The sequence below is a fragment of the Salmo salar genome, chromosome 01 (assembly GCF_965601325.2).
Source record: "Salmo salar chromosome 01, fSalSal1, whole genome shotgun sequence".
NCBI lineage: Eukaryota > Metazoa > Chordata > Actinopteri > Salmoniformes > Salmonidae > Salmo > Salmo salar.
The window spans coordinates 176,552,501-176,577,999 of record NC_138291.1 but is presented as its reverse complement, the minus strand read 5'-3'; the positions used below and the strand labels follow the sequence as shown (position 1 = coordinate 176,577,999).

The 25,499-nt window shown below is 42.4% G+C and overlaps 1 protein-coding gene across 1 annotated transcript in view; it reads right to left on the bottom strand.

Moving 5' to 3' along the window:
• Positions 1–25,499, bottom strand: part of fbn2 (fibrillin 2) — a 213,287-nt gene that overhangs the window by 130,967 nt on the left and 56,821 nt on the right. The window contains exons 7-9 of the mRNA XM_045693798.2: positions 15,562–15,687; positions 10,614–10,739; positions 2,060–2,212 (exon numbers count right to left, since the gene is read on the bottom strand). Coding sequence (XP_045549754.2) covers positions 2,060–2,212; positions 10,614–10,739; positions 15,562–15,687 — 405 coding nt within the window. The remainder of the gene's footprint in view (positions 1–2,059; positions 2,213–10,613; positions 10,740–15,561; positions 15,688–25,499) is intronic.

Genomic DNA, 25,499 nt, shown 5'->3' with positions numbered 1-25,499 from the left:
ATGATCTCCAATTAGACGCAGCCGGTTCTTGTTGTCTCTAATTGGAGATCATATTTATGTAGGGGGTTTTTCCACTTGTGTTTGTGGGTTGTTAATTTGTGAGTAGGGTGTATTCTCTCTGCGTCACGGTTTTGTTGTTTCAAGTATTTGGTGTATTGCAACGTTTCACAATAATAATAAATAAGTGGAACTACAAACACGCTGCGCTTTGGTCCGATCCTTTAAACAGCCGAGATACTGTCGTTGATTTACTTCTGTGTTTTGGGTCGTTGTCCTGTTGCATCACCCAACTTCTGTTGAGCTTCAACTGGTGGACAGATAGCCTAACATTCTCCTGCAAAATGTCTTGATAAACTTGGGAATTCATTTTTCCATCGACGATAACAAGCTGTCCATGGCCTGAGGCAGCAAAGCAGCTCCAAACCATGATGCTTCCTTCACAATACTTTACAGTTGGGATGAGGTTTTGGTGTTGGTGTGCTGTGCCTTTTTAGCACTGTGGAACATCCAGATGCTCTTTTGCTATCTTCAGACGTGCAGCAATGTTTTTTTTGGACAGCAGTGGCTTCTTCCGTGGTGTCCTCCCATGAACACCATTCTTGTTTAGTGTTTTACGTATTGTAGACTCGTCAACAGAGATGTTAGCATGTTCCAGAGATTTCTGTAAGTCTTTAGCTGACACTCTAGGATTCTTCTTAACCTCATTGAACATTCTGCACTGTGCTCTTGCAGGCATCTTTGCAGGATGGCCACTCTTAGGGAGAGTAGCAACAGTGTTGAACTTTCTCCATTTATTGACAATTTGTCTTACCGTGGACTGATGAACATCAAGGCTTTTAGAGATACTTTTGTAACCCTTTCCATCTTTATGCAAGTCAACAGTCTTCTGAGATCTCTTTGTTCGAGGCATGGTTCACATCAGGCAATGCTTCTTGTGAATAGCAAACTCAAATTTTGTGAGTGTTTTTTATAGGGCAAGGCAGCTCTAACCAACATCTCCATTCTCGTCTCATTGATTGGACTCCAGGTTAGCTGACTCCTGACTCCAATTAGCTTTTGGAAAAGTCTTTAGCCTAGGGGTTCACATACTTTTTCCAACCTACACAGTGAATGTTTAAATGACGTATTCAATATAGACCTGAAAAATACAATAATTTGTGTGTTATTAATTTAAGCACACTGTGTTTATCTGTTGTTGTGACTTAGATGAAGATCAGATCTAATTTAATCCAGATAATCCAGATAATTCCAAAGGGTTCACATACTTTTTCTTGCCACTGTATGTGTATATATGTGCCCTCTGTTCCCCATTGTCCTTGTCGGTTATTGTTACCATGTCCGTTGGTCGTGTGAGTACCTGTGCTGTTGTATTGGCTTCCAAGCTACGTGTTATTGTGCACTTGTTTTACGGGTCTCGTCCCGTGTATTGTTTACACCTCGCTCTTTTGTTTGGGTGGAGAAAATAAAAACCCCTATTACGTATTCCTGCGGCTGTCTCCAATCATTATACAGCGTGACAAGTAGCTGATAATGATACAGAGAGATATAACTATGCTGCTTCTACACCTGCATTGCTTGCTGTTCGGGGTTTTAGGCTGGGTTTCTGTACAGCACTTTGTGACATCAGCTGATGTAAGAAGGGCTTTATAAATACATTTGATTGATTGATTGAAATGTCTAAAGGTTTTGACGTTGAAGTAGCTAATAATGATAGTCAATCACACATGACACTGCATAGGGTATGGCGATAGGCAACCCTGGTCCTAGAGAGCCAAATGACCTCAGGTTTTAGTCTGAGCTCAGCACTAAGACACATATTAGCATCAAGCAGGGTCTTAATTGAATCGATTAGCTAAGTCAAGGCCATAATTAGTTGACTCAAGTGTTTTGGAACCAAAGCATGTAACCTCAAGATATGATAGTCTATTGAGTAGAATAGGAGATTGTCACTACTAATAAATGATATATCTTCATTGTAAATGTTGCATCACACTAACTAAGAACCAGGCTTGCCAACCAAACATTGGCATAGGGGGAATATTATAGATTGGTGACTCACCTGATCCTCGTGCGGGGCATATTTCAGGCAGGGACCCTCGTGCCCAGCAGCGTCCGCTGTCACAGCAGCATGTGGCCTTACTGAAGAGGCCGGGCAGCTCCTGCGCACAGCGCCCGTTCAGCAGACCCCCGAAACACGAGCCTGCCTGCTGGTCTGAGAGAGCGGGAACAAGACATGGCATCACACAGTTAACACATACTGTACACCTTGTCATAGGTGACTAGGATGCTGTCACAGACACACACTGTCCCGGGGTGAGAGGCAGACGAACAGGCAGACAGACAGGGCAACAGCCAGACAGGCAGGCAGACAGGCAGACAGACAGGCACATCCACAAGGCCGTCGTGTGGTGTATGGGTACATGCCTAATAATTCACCCAATGTTTCGAAATGTGCTAATTCATCCTTCTCATATCTTTACCATTTGAATTCCGTAACACTGTTGCTAATTTCACTCAGCTAATAGCTACTTAATTTCACCCTGCGACCTATAGCGACCTTTACATTTTGTCGTAAATACGGGGAAGCACTTTGACATCGTTTTCACATGACTCCCTGATGTGGACGACATGTGAAATATTACAGACATCTGTCAGGGGCATTTAGATGAAGTCAGAACACACTGTCATGACTGAAAATGAAGCGTTTGGTGTTTTTGCTACTTCGGTTCCTGAAAACACAGTGTCCTTTCTCCTAAGCAGCCAGCCTATGACAAACACTGGTATGTGTGTTGTTCTGCTGTAATTAGGGCAATAACAACACTGTTGGTACATAGTTACTAAATACTTTGTAATGACATAGAAATGCAGTGGAACAGATGTTGATATTTGGTTATTGCACAAACGGAAAACAGTGGATCAGTGTTGTTTTTTTGGGGGGGGTTTGTTTTTTTAACCTTTTTTTAACTTGGCAAGTCAGTTAAGAACATATTCTTATTTACAATGACGGCCTACGAACAGTGGGTTAACTGCCTTGTTCAGGGGCAGAATACAGTGGAACAGTGTTGTTATACAGTGGAACAGTATTGTGTTCCAGACCACCTAAAGCGAGACAGATTGAAGACCAAGACCGGAGCAAATCGAGTCCGAGTCAAGACCAAGACCAGAGGGGCGACACCAAGACCGGGAACGGCGAGACTGAGTCAAGACCGAGTGGGGGGGGAGGAGACCGAGACCGGAGAGACGGGGGGCAAGGCAAGACCGAGTCAAGACCGAGACCGGAGGGCCGAGTCAAGACCGAGACCGGAGGGCCGAGTCAAGACCGAAAGGGCGAGACCGAGTCAAGAAGTTCACCACTGAAGGTCTATAGGTTCACCACTGAAGGCCTATAGGTTCACCACTGAAGGCCTATAGGTTCACCACTGAAGGCCTATAGGTTCACCACTGAAGGTCTATAGGTTCACCACTGAAGGTCTATAGGTTCACCACTGAAGGTCTATAGGTTCACCACTGAAGGCCTATAGGTTCACCACTGAAGGTCTATAGGTTCACCACTGAAGGCCTATAGGTTCACCACTGAAGGGAAGACCTATAGGTTCACCACTGAAGACCTATAGGTTCACCACTGAAGGGAAGACCTATAGGTTCACCACTGAAGGGAAGGCCTATAGGTTCACCACTGAAGGCCTATAGGTTCACCACTGAAGGCCTATAGGTTCACCACTGAAGGCCTATCGGTTCACCACTGAAGGGAAGGCCTATAGGTTCACCACTGAAGGCCTATAGGTTCACCACTGAAGGGAAGGCCTATAGGTTCACCACTGAAGGTCTATAGATTCACTACTGAAGACCTATAGGTTCACCACTGAAGGCCTATAGGTTCACCACTGAAGGTCTATAGGTTCACTACTGAAGACCTATAGGTTCACCACTGAAGGCCTATAGGTTCACCACTGAAGGCCTATAGGTTCACCACTGAAGGGAAGGTCTATAGGTTCACCACTGAAGGTTCACCACTGAAGGTTCACCACTGAAGACCTATAGGTTCACCACTGAAGGTCTATAGGTTCACCACTGAAGGCCTATAGGTTCACCACTGAAGGTTCACCACTGAAGGCCTATAGGTTCACCACTGAAGGTCTATAGGTTCACCACTGAAGGTCTATAGTTTCACCCCTGAAGGCCTATAGGTTCACCACTGTACTAACATGTCTATAATAGATATATAAAGGCTGTTAAGATATGAATATTTCCAGAAAGGAGTGTATATATTTGGCCTGGAGAAGCAGATTTATGCGCTGACTGAATGGAAGCTGATTATTATGATTTCTTTACTCTCGGAAATGACGAGTCCTCACTGTCCGAGACCATGTCAAGACCGAGTACGAATGTATCTGACACTGAGACAAGACCGAGTACGAATGTATCCGACACAAGACCGAGTACGAATGTATCCGACACAAGACCGAGTACGAATGTATCCGACACAAGACCGAGTACGAATGTATCCGACACAAGACCGAGTACGAATGTATCCGACACTGAGACAAGGCCGAGTACGAATGTATCCGACACTGAGACAAGACCGAGTACGAATGTATCCGACACTGAGACAAGACCGAGTACGAATGTATCCGACACTGAGACAAGACCGAGTACGAATGTATCCGACACTGAGACAAGACCGAGTACGAATGTATCCGACACTGAGACAAGACCGAGTACGAATGTATCCGACACTGAGACAAGACCGAGTACGAATGTATCCGACACAAGACCGAGACACTCAATATGTGGTCTCGAGACTGGACTTGAGTACTACAACACTACAGTGGAATTCACACACGTACACCCCCCCCCCCCCCCCCTCCCCCCACACACACACACAGTACTGTGGACACACACACACACACACAGTACCTCAGCTTGGTGTTGCCAGAAATCCCCTTTTTAAACACAAAACCTTTATGGCTGCATATTTCGACAGTGTGGTGTGAGAGATGGCTGAGCATCCTACGGTAGCCTGGCTGGCTCTACTGTATATAGGTCAGCAGGGCACTTCTGAAGAACGAGAGTGTGAGTCCCAAATGTCACCCTATTCCCTATATAGTGCACTACTTTTGACCAAGGGCCCATAGGGTGCAGCCCTAGTCTTGCCTGACATCTGTGGCTCGAAGGCCTGTATGCACATGTGGGCCTCAATAAAGAGCAGAGTTTTTTGTTTGTTCTAGATACAGTAGAGACCCTGTGCTTAAAGTACACATTCAGGAATGTAACATGCAGAGTTACATTGTATCACCACAATTGAAATGCTGAATAGCACATATGTTGTAATTATATCTGCATCCACAACATGCTAATCACAGGGGGGGGGGGGGGGCATTGTTATTGATTACAAATGTATTTCACAATGCTCCAACAAAAACATAACCCTGATCTTAGAAAAGATATCCAAAATAAATATACACCCTTTGGGGAAAATCATGGGGGGTCCACATCACATCAACAGTTCCAATCGCAAACCAAAACCCAGATGTTAGCATTAGTTGACTTGCGCAGCTAAACGTTTATGTTATTTTTCTAATTTGCAAATAAATACAGAATGCCAATTGTCTCCTTTCATTGTTGTAGTGGTCATAAGGATGGATTCTATCAGAGACCATAAACCTGTACTCACATGCACAGCAGTGTTCAAGAATATTGGACCGTTGGCTTTCATATTTGCCGAATTAATCAGCGCGGCTCTAGTAATTTCTCCAACTGTCAACACATTCAGATGAATAGAGGAGGCATACATGGAGCCGCATTGGTTGGGAATTGTGGGAAGGTGTGTGTTCGGGCTGTACGTTGGTTTTAGAGCCGCGTAGCTGTCACAAAGGGATGCAGACTATCGCATCTCTGCGTCTTTGCACTCTGAATTATGCTTAAGAACACTCTAAGGAGCCCCACCCATCCCCTATGTACAGGTCTAGCATTAGCTTCCCCTCCCCCAATCCTAACCTTGAGCATTAATAGGGGAAATGCAAAACTGACCCAAGATCAGCATCTAGGGGCAACTTCCCCCTATTTTATTTATTCCACCTTTATTTAACCAGGTATGCTACTTGAGAACAAGTTCTCATTTACAACAGCGACCTGGCCAAGATAAACCAAAACAGTGTGACACAAACAACACAGAGTTACACATGGAATAAACAAACATACATTCAATAATACAATAGAAAAAAGTCTATATACAGTGTGTGCAAATGAGGTAGGATAAGGGAGATATGGCAATAAAGAGGCCATAGTGGCGAAATAATTACAATATAGCAATTAAACACTGGAGTGATAGATGTGCAGAAGATGAATGTGCAAGTAGAGATACTGGGGTGCAAAGGAGCAAAATAAATCAAATAAATAACAGTATGGGGATGAGGTAGTTGCATGGGCTATTTACAGATGAACTATGGAAAGTTGCAGTGATCTGTGAGCTGCTCTGACAGCTGGTGCTTAATTAAAGTTAGTGAGGGAGATATGAGTTTCCAGCTTCAGTGATTTTTGCAGTTCGTTCCAGTCATTGGCAGCAGAGAACTGGAAGGAAAGGCAGCCAAAGGAGGAATTGGCTTCGGGGGTGACCAGTGAAATATACCTGCTGGAGCGGGTGCTACGGGTGGGTGTTGCTATGGTGACCATGGAGCTGAGATAAGGCGGGGCTTTACCAAGCAAAGACTTATAGATGACCTGGAGCCAGTGGATTTGGCGACGAGTATGAAGCGAGGGCCAGCCAACAAGAGCGTACAGGTCGCAGTGGTGGGTGGTATATGGGGCTTGGTGACAAAACGGATGGCACTGTGATAGACTGCATCCAATTTATTGAGTAGGGTATTGGAGGCTATTTTGTAAATGACATCGCCAAAGTCGAGAATCGGTAGGATGGTCAGTTTTATGAGGGTATGTTTGGCAGCATGAGTGAAAGATGCTTTGTTGTGAAATAGGAAGCCAATTCTAGATTTAACTTTGGATTGGATGTTTGATGTTAGTCTGGAAGGAGAGTTTACAGTCTAACCAGACACCTAGGTATTTGTAGTTGTCCACATATTCTAAGTCAGAACCGTCCAGAGTAGTGATGCTGGACGGGCGGCAGGTGCAGGCAGCGATCGGTTGAAGCGCGCACCACTGCTAACTAGCTAGCCATTTCACATCGGTTACATGAATACTGCCGTGGTTCTACTAATCAGCTGCTGATCAGGACCTTGATTAACTGTATCAGGGCTGGAGGGCTTTAACAAAAAACCTGCATTCCCTGTCGCTTCACTAATTAGCAAAGTGGTCCACAAACCTTGTGTGCTATAGATCTACATCCAACACTAGTGAAAAGACTAACCAAACCCAGGAGCTTGCTACGTCTGATCTAATCTAATAGAGTCTGATCAGTCTTCTTTGTTGGTCTTTCTGAGGGCTGAGGGAGAGAGGGAAAGAGCTAGGGGTTGAGGGAGGAAGAGAGTGGGACCAGTGCAGTGTTCTTTATCTCTGGAGCTGGTTATCTGCTAATGGCTGTCCTGGAGAGACAGAGGAGCCAGAGACATGGCAACAGGCCAGACCGGCAAATGCCTTAAGCTCTGAAGACGAGGGCTGTGTCCCAAATTGCCTATGGGCTTTGGTCAAAAGTAGTGCACTACATTGGGAATATGGCCTCATTTGGGACACAGCCTAGGGGCCTTCCAGCTGTTAGACCACATTTCCTCTCTTACTTTTTGGACAGTCTTTCTTTCTGTACAAAAATGTTGACCTTGATAAAATACCTATTATCTAGAATCATCTCTACATACAAACATCAAAATTGAATGTCATTTTGCAGCATGAAACCACCCCACTTGACACGTCATTCTTCACCTTGATCTCTCTTTCTCACTCCCTCCCTTTTCTCTTTCTCCCACCACCCTCTCCTCATCACTAGGGGAATGTGAGGTGTGTGATGGGTGGTAATTGTAGGTTAAGGTCCAGCTGCTGACACGGTTTGATCTCTACCCAACACAAAGTCCTCCTCCCACCATTCTCCACTTGTCCGAGCATGCTTCAGATGGAGGGGTAGCCTGGCCTGGCCTGGTTTTCTCCCCTGGATCATCCTGGTAGCCATGACTCTAACCCTGGTAACCATAACCATGGTAACCCTAACCCTGCTCTGTAGTTTGTAATTGGCCCAGACAGTACAGTACAGTACAGTACAGTACAACAGTACAGGAGAGAGAGAGAAAAACTAAGAAAGACAGAGAGAGAGAGTTCATTTTTTATTGTTTATTTCACTGGCTTTGGCAATGCAAAACATATGTTTCCCATGCCAATAAAGCCCCATAAATTGAATTGAGAGACAGAGAGGGAGAGAGAGAGAGAGAGAGAGAGAGAGAGAGAGAGAGAGAGATAGAGAATGACACAGAGTGAGAGAGTGACACAGAGAGTGAGAGAGAGAAAGTGATAAAGAGAGTGACCCCAAGAGAGAGTGAGAGAGTGACACAGAGAGAGAGAGAGAGAGAGAGAGAGAGAGAGCGAGCGAAAGAGAGAGAGAGTGACACAGGAAGAGTGACACAGAGAGTGAGAGAGAGAGAGCGAGAGAGAAACAGAAAGACCGAGAGAAAGACAGAGAGAGAGAGCGAGAGAGACACAGAGAGAGAGTGACACCGAGACAGAGAGAGAGAGAGAGTGACACTGAGAGAGACACCGAGAGAGAGTGACAGAGAGAGAGAGAGAGAGAGAGACACCGAGAGAGTGAGAGTGACATAGAGAGAGAGTGCGAGAGTGACACACAGAGAGAGAGAGAGAGAGGGCGAGAGAGACACCGAGAGAGAGAGACACCGAGAGAGAGAGACACCGAGAGAGAGAGAGAGAGAGAGAGAGAGAGAGAGAGAGAGAGACACCGAGAGAGAGAGAGAGAGAGACACCGAGAGACCGAGAGAGAGAGACACCGAGAGAGAGAGACACCGAGAGAGAGAGACACCGAGAGAGAGTGACAGAGATAGAGAGACACCGAGAGAGAGAGACCGAGAGAGAGTGACAGAGATAGAGAGAGAGAGAGAGACCGAGAGAGAGAGAGAGAGAGAGACACCGAGAGAGAGAGAGAGCGAGAGAGAGAGACACCGAGAGAGAGACACACACACAAGGCTCCTGATGGGCCTTTCTAATTCACATGAAAGCCCAGAGCTGCTGATGGAATAAGAGGGAGCGGGGTCTCGGGCTACGGGTTCGATGACACGGGTTGTTAACAAGAAACCTGATGACAATGACTTGCACCTTTCTTTCCGAGCCAGCAGCGGAGAGACACTTCCATTTAGCCTCCCCGTCTCAACATTCCATATTCCAAGTATCTCTGGTGAGGATTGGGGTTAGTGGGGAACTTTCAGTCATAAGAAAGGTGGTGATATAGTGGTATAGTCCATGCTACAAGGCCAAAGGTTTCATGTACAGTAAATATGGAATAGCTTTAAACCTCATGATGGGTGGACGAATACCAATGATTAAGTGCTTTTGATTCTTTTTTTAAGTCTCCCTTTACTTATCCAAGTAAACGTAATAAACATAAAATCCCTTTTTCAGAATAATCTGGTCTTTATAACATAGGTTATCATGCACAAGTTCAATTTTTAAAAAGCAACTATATACAATTTACCAGAGTTACCATCTAAGCCACCAACCCTGAGTAAATAAGATGACTAGCTACATGGTAGGCCTTTATGATGGAATGACTGGAGTCACAACAGAGCTTTCTGGATGAATGGGCTTTAACACAAGGGGAACACCAAATCCAATATCCGCAAACAGGAAGAGTGGACAGAGAGAGAAACAGAGAGACAGAGAGAGACAGAGAGAGACAGAGCGAGACAGAGAGAGACAGAGAGAGACAGAGCGAAGAAAGAGACAGGGAGACAGAGAGACAGAGCGAAGAGAGAGAGAGAGAGAGAGAGAGAGAGAGAGAGAGAGAGAGAAAGAGTTAGAGAGAGGCAGAGAGAGAGAGAGACAGAACACAGAGTACAGAGAAAGAGAGAGATCGAGAGAGACTGCCTGCCTGTAGTTACACACTGAGTAAATGAAGCTGAGAGGAACTGGTGGTCAGCAGTCTCATCACTGTGCAGATTACACAGGGATAACACTGCACCTGAAACAACACACACACACGCACTCGCACGCACGCACACACACGGGGGGAAAAAACACATGCCCACACAGAAACACACACACACACACACACACACACACACACACACACACACACACACACACACACACACACACACACACTGGGTAACGTGAAAGTCAAGCTTAAGCCTAAGGCTATGGGTAAATGAAAATAAATCCAGTTTCTGGTAATGTGGACTAATACCCAAACAGTACATCACCCAGATGCTAGCAGGACTACCAGATGCTAGCAGACCTACCAGATGCTAGCAGGCCTACCAGATGCTAGCAGGCCTACCAGATGCTAGCAGGACTACCAGATGCTAGCAGGACTACCAGATGCTAGCAGGACTACCAGATGCTAGCAGGACTACCAGATTTACATTGGATGAGTGTTAAAACCACTATTAGAGAAAAGATACACGTAGATCCACTCAACTTTCTGGTTTCTACTAGAATCTACTTACCAATGCAGCGAGTTTTGTCAGGAGATGGGATGTAGCCAGAGGGACAAACACAGGAGTAACTGCCCACCGAGTTGAAACACTGTCCTCCGTCACAAATGCGGGAAATGGTGACACACTCATCCACATCTGACAGGAAAGAGATACATGTTATAACCCGGTGTCTCATTGGTGTCAGACAGCAAGGAAAATCTTTTACTAATTTATCACCTATGACTAATGGCATTTTGTTGAAATGGCATTTTCTACATTCTCTACGTGTATGTGAATCAAATACCGTAGCTATAATTCCCAATCTCCACAATACACAAAAGAGCACAAAATTAAAGACCATATTTTTCCCAAAATATATTTCACAAATAGGGACAAATTTACATTTTATATATATACTGCTGCCTACACAATTGCCCCTTGTGGGATAAATAAAGTATTTTGAATTTAAATTGAATTAAACTTTGCAGTCTGCCTACAGTAAGGGGCTACAGTAAGGCTACGTCCCAAATAGCACCCTATTCCCTATATAGTGCACTACATGCGTACCAGGTTGTCATTTGGGACTCAACCTAAGCCAGTACTGTGCTGAATGGCCTCTCACTTTTAATTCCAGTGTATATCTTTACAAAGAGTGACTTGCACTTGAAGAATCCAAAAGCATGTTGGAGAGGCAGTAAAAAGGAGAGGAAAAAAACATGAGAGGAGGTTTGTATTTACCTTTGTCACTGAAACAGTGGGCTCAGTGTTGGGACTGTTACCTCAGTAAACTACAGTCTGCAGCACTAACATAGTGGACCACGTCTCAAAGGGGAAAACGACTTGGAGAGAGGAAGACGCCATTTTGAGGCTTCAAGGGAAGGAATGTCTCGATGTTTTGGTATTTTTTTGTCCTGTTTCAAATTGATGTTTTTTGCCAAGATTTGCCAAGAATTGATTTCCAAAGGTAATCAATACCATTACTTGCTAAACCTCATACAGTAAAATAGAACACTCAGTTCTACCATGCACCATTCTACAATGTTCTAAACTGTTTAGGGTCACATGGTCAGTACTAATCCCAATATACAAGTATTTTATCACCAAAGAGCTGAATTTGACCAAAGTTTTTATTTGATCTTTATTTAACTAGGCAAGTCAGTTAAGAATAAATTCGTATTTTCAATGACGGCCTAGGAACAGTGGGTTAACTGCCTTGTTCAGGGGCAGAAGGACAGATTTTTACCTTGTCAGCTCAGGGATTTCGATCATGTAACCTTTCGGTTACTAGTCCAACACTCTAACCACTAGGCTACCTACCGCCCCACTATGGCTACCCTCGAGTCTACCCGAGTGACTCCACACTGAAAGAAAGTGACCTCAAGGATAGTTCTTTGATTCTAAGTGTGTTAACTTTCAATGACATTTGAAATTAAATGCTAGACACAACAACTAGCTATTTGACATATAAACATGTCGACAATACGATAATTGTTTACGAGGATGTAATTAGGGGTGAATGAGCGGTTTCGTAAATAAGTACCTTGCACCTAGAAGGTGAAACAGACGTATGTTATAGACTAACTGAAATATTTACGTAAATTATAGACTAACTGAGAAGATTAAAGAGACGGTAGGAGGATAGCAATTAGCTTCGAGGCTAACACAACAACAGGAATTAGCGAGGGTCGAGCCAGGCCAAATGCCCAAGGAATTTACAAGATTGTAATTACAAAGTTCTAAACAGCTTGTTAAGTGTCTTGGACTCTGAAATGGTTTCAGAGGAAAGCCTTGTCATGAGTAGGCATTAGGCTAAGGCCAAAAGGCAGTAGGCCTAACATACAGCTTGCATAGAGGAGCGTTGGGAGTTTGAGTGACGTGTGGGACACTAATGCTCAGTGTTTTAGTTTAAAGTGTGGTTTTTCAGTTTTAAACCTATAACCTGCCGTTTATCCTTAGCTCCAACCCTGTTCCTGGAGAGCTACCGTCCTGTAGGTTAACTCCAACTCTGTTCCTGTGAGCTATCATCCTGTAGGTCAACTCCAACCCTGTTCCTGGAGAGCTACCGTCCTCTAGGTTAACCTAGAGGACGGTATCTCACATGAACAGGGTTGGAGTTAACCTAGAGGACGGTATCTCACAGGAACAGGGTTGGAGTTAACCTAGAGGACGGTATCCCACAGGAACAGGGTTGGAGTTAACCTAGAGGACGGTATCTCACAGGAACAGGGTTGGAGTTAACCTAGAGGACGGTATCTCACAGGAACAGAGTTGGAGTTAACCTAGAGGACGGTATCTCACAGGAACAGGGTTGGAGTTAACCTAGAGGACGGTATCTCACAGGAACAGGGTTGGAGTTAACCTAGAGGACGGTATCTCACAGGAACAGGGTTGGAGTTAACCTAGAGGACGGTATCTCACAGGAACAGGGTTGGAGTTAACCTAGAGGACGGTATCTCACAGGAACAGGGTTGGAGTTAACCTAGAGGACGGTATCTCACAGAAATAGGGTTGGAGTTAACCTAGAGGACGGTATCTCACAGGAACAGGGTTGGAGTTAACCTAGAGGACGGTATCTCACAGGAACAGGGTTGGAGTTAACCTAGAGGACGGTATCTCACAGGAACAGAGTTGGAGAGCCCTGCCTTAAGCTCTCAAAGTTATAACTCACCCTAACTCTAGAGGTTCTTGAGGTCTATACAATCATAATCTTTACGAGCTAAAGTCATAATTGTAATGATGCATGTCCATAAATCACAGTTCTGCCGTTTGCTTCGGTTTAGACAAACGTTACAGATAGACCAGAGTTGATGAGATCATGTTGCTAACACCCACTTATCACCTACTTCTCACTACATCATCTTACTGTTTCATACCCAGTGTCTTCAGAAAGCTTTCACACCCCTTGACTTTTCCCACATTTTGTTGTATTACAGGCTGAATTTAAAATGGATTCAATTTAGATTTTTGGTCACTGCCCTACACAAAATACCCCATAATGTCAAAGTGGAATTATGTTTTTTGAATTTGTTTCTAATATATTACAAATGAAAAGCTGAGATGTCTTGAGTCAATAAGTATTCAACCCCTTTGTTATGGCAGGAGTAAAAATGTGCTTAACAAGTCACTTAATAGGTTGCATGGACTCACTCTGTGTGCAATAGAGTTTAACATAACAATTATCTGTAAGGTCACTCAGTCGAGCAGTGAATTTTAAACACAGATTTAACCACAAAGAACAGGGAGATTTTCCAATGCCCCACAAAGAACGGCACCTATTGGTAGACAGGTAAAAAAAAATCTGACTTTGAATATCCATTTGAGCATGGTGAAGTTATTAATTACACTTTGGATGATGTATCTATACACCCAGTCACTACAAAGATACAGGTGTCCTTCCTAACTCAGTTGACGGAGAGCAAGGAAACCACTCAGGGATTTCACCATGAGGCCAATGGTGACTTTAAAACAGTTAAGTTTAATGGCTGTGATAGGAGAAAACGGAGGATTGATCAACAGCATTGTAGTTATTCCACAATACTAAGCTGTTTGCAACAAGGCACTAAAGTAATACAGCAAAACATTTGGCAAAGCAATTAACATTTTGTACTGAATACAAAGTGTTATATTTGGGGCAAATCCAATCAACACATTACTGAGTACCACTCTTCATATTTTCAAGCATAGTGATGGCTGCATCATGTTATGGGTATGCTTGTAATCGTTAAGGACTTGGGAGTTTTTTAGGATAAAAAAGAAACGGAATGGAGCTAAGCACAGAAAAAAATCCTAGAGGAAAACCTGGTTCAGTCTACTTTCCACCAGACACTGGGAGATTAATTCATCTTTTAGCATGACAATAACCTAAAACCCAAGGCCAAATCTATACTGGAGTTGCTTACCATGAAGACAGTGAATGTTCCTGAGTGTCCGAGTTACAGTTTTGACTTAAATCTACTTGAAAATGTATGGCAAGACCTGAAAATGGTTGTCTAGCAATGATCAACAACCAATTTGACTGAGCTTGAAGAATTTGGAAAATGGGCAAATGTTGCACAATCCAGGTGTGGAAAGCTCTTAGAGAATTACCCAGAAAGACTCACATATGTAATCACTGCCAAAAGCGATTCTAACATGTATTGACTCAGGGGGTTGAAGACTTATCTAACCAAGATATATCATAAGGTGAATGCACCAATTTGTAAGTCGCTCTGGATAAGAGCGTCTGCTAAATGACGTAAATGTAAATGTAAAATATATTCGTGTTTTATTTTTCATATAATTTTTTCAAATGTTAGAATGTTTCTTCCACTTTGACACTATAGAGTATTTTGTGTAGATCGTTGACAAAAAAGGACAGTTCAATCCATTTTAATCCTAATTTGTAACACAACAAAATGTGGAAAAAGTCAAGGGGTGTGTCATGACTTCCGCCGAAGTTGGTCCCTCTCTTTGTTCGGGCGGCGTTCGGCGGTCGACGTCACCGACCTTCTAGCCACCGCCGATCCACTTTTCATTTTCCATTTGTTTTGTCTATGTCTTACACACCTGGTTTCACTCACCCAATTACCTGTTTATTATTTAACCCTCTGTTCCCCATGTCTGGTTGTGAGTGATTGTTTGTTGTATTGTGGTCCGTATTGTGGGCTTGGTAATTCTCTTGTATTTTGATGACTTTGAGTAAAGTTACTTTTATTTACTCATCTCTGCTGTCCTGCGCCTGACTCCTCTGCATCAGCTACACATAGATCCTTACAAGGTGTGAATACTTTCTGAAGGTTCAAGTAGTGGACTTCTGTTAATTCTTTAGGATGTTAAAGAAATACTCATTACAAAACCCAATAAAACGATACATTCTCTTACTTCAATATCCATTATTGTGTATCTTGAGCGGTTTAACGGTAAATCGGATAAAAAGGGAAATGAGAGAAAAAAGTATCATTAAACCAAAATGTCCGCCACCATTTCCTGCGTTACTCACCCTCGCACTTCTGGGAGCCCTCTTTCTGCCTGTGGCCAGCTGGACACTTGCACTCGTACGAACCCACAGTGTTGATGCAATTTCCTCCCTGGCAGAGTCCCGGGATGGCCTGGCACTCGTCAACATCTGGGCAAATGAGAGTGGAGCACATAAACAACCACAACAGCGTTCAGGTCAACGCTGCACACTGTAAAATGTCATCGGTCTCCATAATTGGAAGCCTAATTGAATTCTAATTCGAAGGCCAGAGGAAAATGTTAATCGCATGAGTTTCATTCACAAACACTAATATTCACAACATTGAATTGCCCCCCCCCCCCCCCTTAACTTCAGAACAGCCTCAACTCGTCAGGGCCAGCATTCCACAGGGATGCTGGCCAATGTTGACTCCAATGCTTCCCAGTTGTGTCAAGTCGGCTGGAGGTCCTTCAGTTGGTGGACCATTCTTTTTTTATTTTGTACTTTTTACCCCTTTTTCTCCCCAATTGGTAGTTACAGTCTTGTCCCATCGCTGCAACTCTCCTACGGACTCAAGAGCCATGCATCCTCCAAAACACAACTCTGCCAAGCCACACTGCTCGCTTAACCCAGAAGCACCAATGTGTCAGAGGAAACACCATCCAACTGGTGACCGAAGTCAGCTTGCAGGAACCCGGCACGCCACAACAAGTCGCTAGAGTGGGATAGAACAAGGAATTCCCCGCCGGCCAAACCCTCCCCTAACGACGCTGGGCCAATTGTGTGCCGCTTTATGGGTCTCCAGGTCGCGGCCGGCTGTGACACAGCCTGGGATTGAACCCGGGGCTGTAGTGACGCCTCAAGCACTGTGATGCAGTGCCTTAGACCGCTGTGATGCACTGTGATGCAGCGATGGAACGTTGACACAAACCGCCTGGTAACTACTAGAGCAGGTGTTCAAAATGTTTTGTACACTCAGTGTATATCCACATGGTATAGTGGTATCTGTAGTAGCAACCTATCTCTAGTGGTATCTGTAGTAGTAACCTATCTCTAATGGTATAGTGGTATCTGTAGTAGCAACCAATCTCTAGTGGTATAGTGGTATCTGTAGTAGCAACCTATCTCTAATGGTATAGTGGTATCTGTAGTAGCAACCTATCTCTAGTGGTATAGTGGTATCTGTAGTAGCAACATATCTCTAGTGGTATCTGTAGTAGTAACCTATCTCTAGTGGTATAGTGGTATATGTAGTAGTAACCTATCTCTAGTGGTATAGTGGTATCTGTAGTAGTAACCTATCTCTAATGGTATAGTGGTATCTGTAGTAGCAACCTATCTCTAATGGTATAGTGGTATCTGTAGTAGCAACCTATCTCTAGTGGTATAGTGGTATCTGTAGTAGCAACCTATCTCTAGTGGTATAGTGGTATCTGTAGTAGCAACCTATCTCTAATGGTATAGTGGTATCTGTAGTAGCAACCTATCTCTAGTGGTATAGTGGTATCTGTAGTAGTAACCTATCTCTAGTGGTATCTGTAGTAGCAACCTATCTCTAGTGGTATCTGTAGTAGCAACCTATCTCTAGTGGTATAGTGGTATCTGTAGTAGCAACCTATCTCTAGTGGTATAGTGGTATCTGTAGTAGCAACCTATCTCTAGTGGTATCTGTAGTAGCAACCTATCTCTAGTGGTATAGTGGTATCTGTAGTAGCAACCTATCTCTAGTGGTATAGTGGTATCTGTAGTAGCAACCTATCTCTAGTGGTATCTGTAGTAGTAACCTATCTCTAGTGGTATAGTGGTATCTGTAGCAGTAACCTATCTCTAGTGGTATAGTGGTATCTGTAGTAGTAACCTATCTCTAATGGTATAGTGGTATCTGTAGTAGCAACCTATCTCTAATGGTATAGTGGTATCTGTAGTAGCAACCTATCTCTAGTGGTATAGTGGTATCTGTAGTAGCAACCTATCTCTAGTGGTATAGTGGTATCTGTAGTAGCAACCTATCTCTAATGGTATAGTGGTATCTGTAGTAGCAACCTATCCTTAGTGGTATAGTGGTATCTGTAGTAGTAACCTATCTCTAGTGGTATCTGTAGTAGCAACCTATCTCTAGTGGTATCTGTAATAGCAACCTATCTCTAATGGTATAGTGGTATCTGTAGTAGTAACCTATCTCTAGTGGTATCTGTAGTAGCAACCTATCTCTAGTGGTATAGTGGTATCTGTAGTAGCAACCTATCTCTAGTGGTATAGTGGTATCTGTAGTAGCAACCTATCTCTAGTGGTATCTGTAGTAGCAACCTATCTCTAGTGGTATAGTGGTATCTGTAGTAGTAACCTGTCTCTAGTGGTATCTGTAGTAGCAACCTATCTCTAGTGGTATCTGTAGTAGAAATCTATCTCTAATGGTATCTGTAGTAGCAACCTATCTCTAATGGTATCTGTAGTAGCAACCTATCTCTAGTGGTATAGTGGTATCTGTAGTAGCAACCTATCTCTAGTGGTATAGTGGTATCTGTAGTAGCAACCTATCTCTAGTGGTATAGTGGTATCTGTAGTAGCAACCTATCTCTAGTGGTATCTGTAGTAGCAACCTATCTCTAGTGGTATAGTGGTATCTGTAGTAGCAACCTATCTCTAGTGGTATAGTGGTATCTGTAGTAGTAACCTATCTCTAATGGTATCTGTAGTAGCAACCTATCTCTAGTGGTATAGTGGTATCTGTAGTAGCAACCTATCTCTAGTGGTATAGTGGTATCTGTAGTAGCAACCTATCTCTAGTGGTATATTGGTATCTGTAGTAATAACCTATCTCTAATGGTATCTGTAGTAGCAACCTATCGAGAATGGTATCTGTAATAGCAACCTATCTCTAATGGTATAGTGGTATCTGTAGTAGTAACCTATCTCTAGTGGTATAGTGGTATCTGTAGTAGTAACCTATCTCTAGTGGTATCTGTAGTAGCAACCTATCTCTAGTGGTATAGTGGTATCTGTAGTAGCAACCTATCTCTAGTGGTATAGTGGTATCTGTAGTAGCAACCTATCTCTAGTGGTATAGTGGTATCTGTAGTAGTAACCTGTCTCTAGTGGTATCTGTAGTAGCAACCTATCTGTAGTGGTATCTGTAGTAGCAACCTATCTCTAATGGTATCTGTAGTAGCAACCTATCTCTAATGGTATCTGTAGTAGCAACCTATCTCTAGTGGTATAGTGGTATCTGTAGTAGCAACCTATCTCTAGTGGTATAGTGGTATCTGTAGTAGCAACCTATCTCTAGTGGTATCTGTAGTAGCAACCTATCTCTAATGGTATAGTGGTATCTGTAGTAGCAACCTATCTCTAGTGGTATAGTGGTATCTGTAGTAGCAACCTATCTCTAGTGGTATAGTGGTATCTGTAGTAGTAACCTATCTCTAATGGTATCTGTAATAGCAACCTATCTCTAGTGGTATAGTGGTAGCTGTAGTAGCAACCTATCTCTAGTGGTATCTGTAGTAGCAACCTATCTCTAGTGGTATCTGTAGTAGCAACCTATCTCTAATGGTATCTGTAATAGCAACCTATCTCTAATGGTATAGTGGTATCTGTAGTAGTAACCTATCTCTAGTGGTATCTGTAGTAGCAACCTATCTCTAGTGGTATAGTGGTATCTGTAGTAGCAACCTATCTCTAGTGGTATAGTGGTATCTGTAGTAGCAACCTATCTCTAGTGGTATCTGTAGTAGCAACCTATCTCTAGTGGTATAGTGGTATCTGTAGTAGTAACCTGTCTCTAGTGGTATCTGTAGTAGCAACCTATCTCTAGTGGTATCTGTAGTAGAAATCTATCTCTAATGGTATCTGTAGTAGCAACCTATCTCTAATGGTATCTGTAGTAGCAACCTATCTCTAGTGGTATAGTGGTATCTGTAGTAGCAACCTATCTCTAGTGGTATAGTGGTATCTGCAGTAGCAACCTATCTCTAGTGGTATAGTGGTATCTGTAGTAGCAACCTATCTCTAGTGGTATCTGTAGTAGCAACCTAGCTCTAGTGGTATAGTGGTATCTGTAGTAGCAACCTATCTCTAGTGGTATAGTGGTATCTGTAGTAGTAACCTATCTCTAGTGGTATAGTGGTATCTGTAGTAGTAACCTGTCTCTAGTGGTATCTGTAGTAGCAACCTATCTCTAGTGGTATCTGTAGTAGAAATCTATCTCTAATGGTATCTGTAGTAGCAACCTATCTCTAGTGGTATAGTGGTATCTGTAGTAGCAACCTATCTCTAGTGGTATCTGTAGTAGTAACCTATCTCTAGTGGTATAGTGGTATCTGTAGCAGTAAGCTATCTCTAGTGGTATAGTGGTATCTGTAGTAGTAACCTATCTCTAATGGTATAGTGGTATCTGTAGTAGCAACCTATCTCTAATGGTATAGTGGTATCTGTAGTAGCAACCTATCTCTAGTGGTATAGTGGTATCTGTAGTAGCAACCTATCTCTTGTGGTATAGTGGTATCTGTAGTAGCAACCTATCTCTAATGGTATAGTGGTATCTGTAGTAGCAACCTATCCTTAGTGGTATAGTGGTATCTGTAGTAGTAACCTATCTCTAGTGGTATCTGTAGTAGCAACCTATCTCTAGTGGTATCTGTAATAGCAACCTATCTCTAATGGTATAGTGGTATCTGTAGTAGTAACCTATCTCTAGTGGTATCTGTAGTAGCAACCTATCTCTAGTGGTATAGTGGTATCTGTAGTAGCAACCTATCTCTAGTGGTATAGTGGTATCTGTAGTAGCAACCTATCTCTAGTGGTATCTGTAGTAGCAACCTATCTCTAGTGGTATAGTGGTATCTGTAGTAGTAACCTGTCTCTAGTGGTATCTGTAGTAGCAACCTATCTCTAGTGGTATCTGTAGTAGAAATCTATCTCTAATGGTATCTGTAGTAGCAACCTATCTCTAATGGTATCTGTAGTAGCAACCTATCTCTAGTGGTATAGTGGTATCTGTAGTAGCAACCTATCTCTAGTGGTATAGTGGTATCTGTAGTAGCAACCTATCTCTAGTGGTATAGTGGTATCTGTAGTAGCAACCTATCTCTAGTGGTATCTGTAGTAGCAACCTATCTCTAGTGGTATAGTGGTATCTGTAGTAGCAACCTATCTCTAGTGGTATAGTGGTATCTGTAGTAGTAACCTATCTCTAATGGTATCTGTAGTAGCAACCTATCTCTAGTTGTATAGTGGTATCTGTAGTAGCAACCTATCTCTAGTGGTATAGTGGTATCTGTAGTAGCAACCTATCTCTAGTGGTATATTGGTATCTGTAGTAGTAACCTATCTCTAATGGTATCTGTAATAGCAACCTATCTCTAGTGGTATAGTGGTATCTGTAGTAGCAACCTATCTCTAGTGGTATCTGTAGTAGCAATCTATCTCTAGTGGTATCTGTAGTAGCAACCTATCGAGAATGGTATCTGTAATAGCAACCTATCTCTAATGGTATAGTGGTATCTGTAGTAGTAACCTATCTCTAGTGGTATAGTGGTATCTGTAGTAGTAACCTATCTCTAGTGGTATCTGTAGTAGCAACCCATCTCTAGTGGTATAGTGGTATCTGTAGTAGCAACCTATCTCTAGTGGTATAGTGGTATCTGTAGTAGCAACCTATCTCTAGTGGTATAGTGGTATCTGTAGTAGTAACCTGTCTCTAGTGGTATCTGTAGTAGCAACCTATCTCTAGTGGTATCTGTAGTAGCAACCTATCTCTAATGGTATCTGTAGTAGCAACCTATCTCTAATGGTATCTGTAGTAGCAACCTATCTCTAGTGGTATAGTGGTATCTGTAGTAGCAACCTATCTCTAGTGGTATAGTGGTATCTGTAGTAGCAACCTATCTCTAGTGGTATCTGTAGTAGCAACCTAGCTCTAGTGGTATAGTGGTATCTGTAGTAGCAACCTATCTCTAGTGGTATCTGTAGTAGTAACCTATCTCTAATGGTATAGTGGTATCTGTAGTAGTAACCTATCTCTAATGGTATCTGTAGTAGCAACCTATCTCTAGTGGTATAGTGGTATCTGTAGTAGCAACCTATCTCTAGTGGTATAGTGGTATCTGTAGTAGCAACCTATCTCTAGTGGTATAGTGGTATCTGTAGTAGTAACCTATCTCTAATGGTATCTGTAATAGCAACCTATCTCTAGTGGTATAGTGGTAGCTGTAGTAGCAACCTATCTCTAGTGGTATCTATAGTAGCAACCTATCTCTAGTGGTATCTGTAGTAGCAACCTATCTCTAATGGTATCTGTAATAGCAACCTATCTCTAATGGTATAGTGGTATCTGTAGTAGTAACCTATCTCTAGTGGTATCTGTAGTAGCAACCTATCTCTAGTGGTATAGTGGTATCTGTAGTAGCAACCTATCTCTAGTGGTATAGTGGTATCTGTAGTAGCAACCTATCTCTAGTGGTATCTGTAGTAGCAACCTATCTCTAGTGGTATAGTGGTATCTGTAGTAGTAACCTGTCTCTAGTGGTATCTGTAGTAGCAACCTATCTCTAGTGGTATCTGTAGTAGAAATCTATCTCTAATGGTATCTGTAGTAGCAACCTATCTCTAATGGTATCTGTAGTAGCAACCTATCTCTAGTGGTATAGTGGTATCTGTAGTAGCAACCTATCTCTAGTGGTATAGTGGTATCTGCAGTAGCAACCTATCTCTAGTGGTATAGTGGTATCTGTAGTAGCAACCTATCTCTAGTGGTATCTGTAGTAGCAACCTAGCTCTAGTGGTATAGTGGTATCTGTAGTAGCAACCTATCTCTAGTGGTATAGTGGTATCTGTAGTAGTAACCTATCTCTAATGGTATCTGTAGTAGCAACCTATCTCTAGTGGTATAGTGGTATCTGTAGTAGCAACCTATCTCTAGTGGTATAGTGGTATCTGTAGTAGCAACCTATCTCTAGTGGTATATTAGTATCTGTAGTAGTAACCTATCTCTAATGGTATCTGTAATAGCAACCTATCTCTAGTGCTATAGTGGTATCTGTAGTAGCAACCTATCTCTAGTGGTATCTGTAGTAGCAACCTATCTCTAGTGGTATCTGTAGTAGCAACCTATCGAGAATGGTATCTGTAATAGCAACCTATCTCTAATGGTATAGTGGTATCTGTAGTAGTAACCTATCTCTAGTGGTATAGTGGTATCTGTAGTAGTAACCTATCTCTAGTGGTATCTGTAGTAGCAACCTATCTCTAGTGGTATAGTGGTATCTGTAATAGCAACCTATCTCTAGTGGTATAGTGGTATCTGTAGTAGCAACCTATCTCTAATGGTATAGTGGTATCTGTAGTAGCAACCTATCTCTAGTGGTATCTGTAGTAGCAACCTATCTCTAGTGGTATAGTGGTATCTGTAATAGCAACCTATCTCTAGTAGTATCTGTAGTAGCAACCTATCTCTGGTGGTATAGTGGTATCTGTAATAGGAACCTATCTCTAGTGGTATAGTGGTATCTGTAGTAGCAACCTATCTCTAGTGGTATCTGTAGTAGCAACCTATCTCTAATGGTATCTGTAATAGCAACCTATCTCTAATGGTATAGTGGTATCTGTAGTAGTAACCTATCTCTAGTGGTATCTGTAGTAGCAACCTATCTCTAGTGGTATAGTGGTATCTGTAGTAGCAACCTATCTCTAGTGGTATAGTGGTATCTGTAGTAGCAACCTATCTCTAGTGGTATCTGTAGTAGCAACCTATCTCTAGTGGTATAGTGGTATCTGTAGTAGTAACCTGTCTCTAGTGGTATCTGTAGTAGCAACCTATCTCTAGTGGTATCTGTAGTAGAAATCTATCTCTAATGGTATCTGTAGTAGCAACCAATCTCTAATGGTATCTGTAGTAGCAACCTATCTCTAGTGGTATAGTGGTATCTGTAGTAGCAACCTATCTCTAGTGGTATCTGTAATAGCAACCTATCTCTAGTGATATAGTGGTATCTGTAATAGCAACCTATCTCTAATGGTATAGTGGTATCTGTAATAGCAACCTATCTCAGTGGTATAGTGGTATCTGTAATAGCAACCTATCTCTAGTGATATAGTGGTATCTGTAGTAGCAACCTATCTCTAGTGGTATAGTGGTATCTGTAGTAGCAACCTATCTCTAATGGTATCTGTAATAGCAACCTATCTCTAATGGTATAGTGGTATCTGTAGTAGCAACCTATCTCTAGTGATATAGTGGTATCTGTAGTAGCAACCTATCTCTAATGGTATCTGTAGTAGTAACCTATCTCTAGTGGTATCTGTAGTAGCAACCTATCTCTAGAGGTATAGTGGTATCTGTAGTAGTAACCTATCTCTAATGGTATAGTGGTATCTGTAGTAGCAACCTATCTCTAGTGGTATAGTGGTATCTGTAGTAGCAACCTATCTCTAATGGTATAGTGGTATCTGTAGTAGCAACCTATCTCTAGTGGTATAGTGGTATCTGTAGTAGCAACCTATCTCTAGTGGTATCTGTGGTAGCAACCTATCTCTAGTGGTATAGTGGTATCTGTAGTAGTAACCTATCTCTAGTGGTATCTGTAGTAGCAACCTATCTCTAGTGGTATCTGTAGTAGCAACCTATCTCTAATGGTATCTGTAGTAGCAACATATCTCTAATGGTATCTGTAGTAGCAACCTATCTCTAGTGGTATAGTGGTATCTGTAGTAGCAACCTATCTCTAGTGGTATAGTGGTATCTGTAGTAGCAACCTATCTCTAGTGGTATCTGTAGTAGCAACCTAGCTCTAGTTGTATAGTGGTATCTGTAGTAGCAACCTATCTCTAGTGGTATAGTGGTATCTGTAGTAGTAACCTATCTCTAGTGGTATAGTGGTATCTGTAGTAGCAACCTATCTCTAGTGGTATATTGGTATCTGTAGTAGTAACCTATCTCTAATGGTATCTGTAATAGCAACCTATCTCTAGTGGTATAGTGGTATCTGTAGTAGCAACCTATCTCTAGTGGTATCTGTAGTAGCAACCTATCTCTAGTGGTATCTGTAGTAGCAACCTATCTCTAGTGGTATATTGGTATCTGTAGTAGTAACCTATCTCTAATGGTATCTGTAATAGCAACCTATCTCTAGTGGTATAGTGGTATCTGTAGTAGCAACCTATCTCTAGTGGTATCTGTAGTAGCAACCTATCTCTAGTGGTATCTGTAGTAGCAACCTATCTCTAATGGTATCTGTAATAGCAACCTATCTCTAATGGTATAGTGGTATCTGTAGTAGTAACCTATCTCTAGTGGTATAGTGGTATCTGTAGTAGTAACCTATCTCTAGTGGTATCTGTAGTAGCAACCTATCTCTAGTGGTATCTGTAGTAGCAACCTATCTCTAGTGGTATCTGTAGTAGTAACCTATCTCTAGTGGTATAGTGGTATCTGTAATAGCAACCTATCTCTAGTGGTATCTGTAGTAGCAACCTATCTCTAATGGTATAGGTGTATCTGTAGTAGCAACCTATCTCTAATGGTATCTGTAATAGCAACCTATCTCTAATGGTATAGTGGTATCTGTAGTAGTAACCTATCTCTAGTGGTATAGTGGTATCTGTAGTAGTAACCTATCTCTAGTGGTATCTGTAGTAGCAACCTATCTCTAGTGGTATAGTGGTATCTGTAATAGCAACCTATATCTAGTGGTATAGTGGTATCTGTAGTAGCAACCTATCTCTAATGGTATAGTGGTATCTGTAGTAGCAACCTATCTCTAGTGGTATCTGTAGTAGCAACCTATCTCTAGTGGTATAGTGGTATCTGTAATAGCAACCTATCTCTAGTAGTATCTGTAGTAGCAACCTATCTCTGGTGGTATAGTGGTATCTGTAATAGCAACCTATCTCTAGTGGTATAGTGGTATCTGTAGTAGCAACCTATCTCTAGTAGTATCTGTAGTAGCAACCTATCTCAGTGGTATAGTGGTATCTGTAGTAGC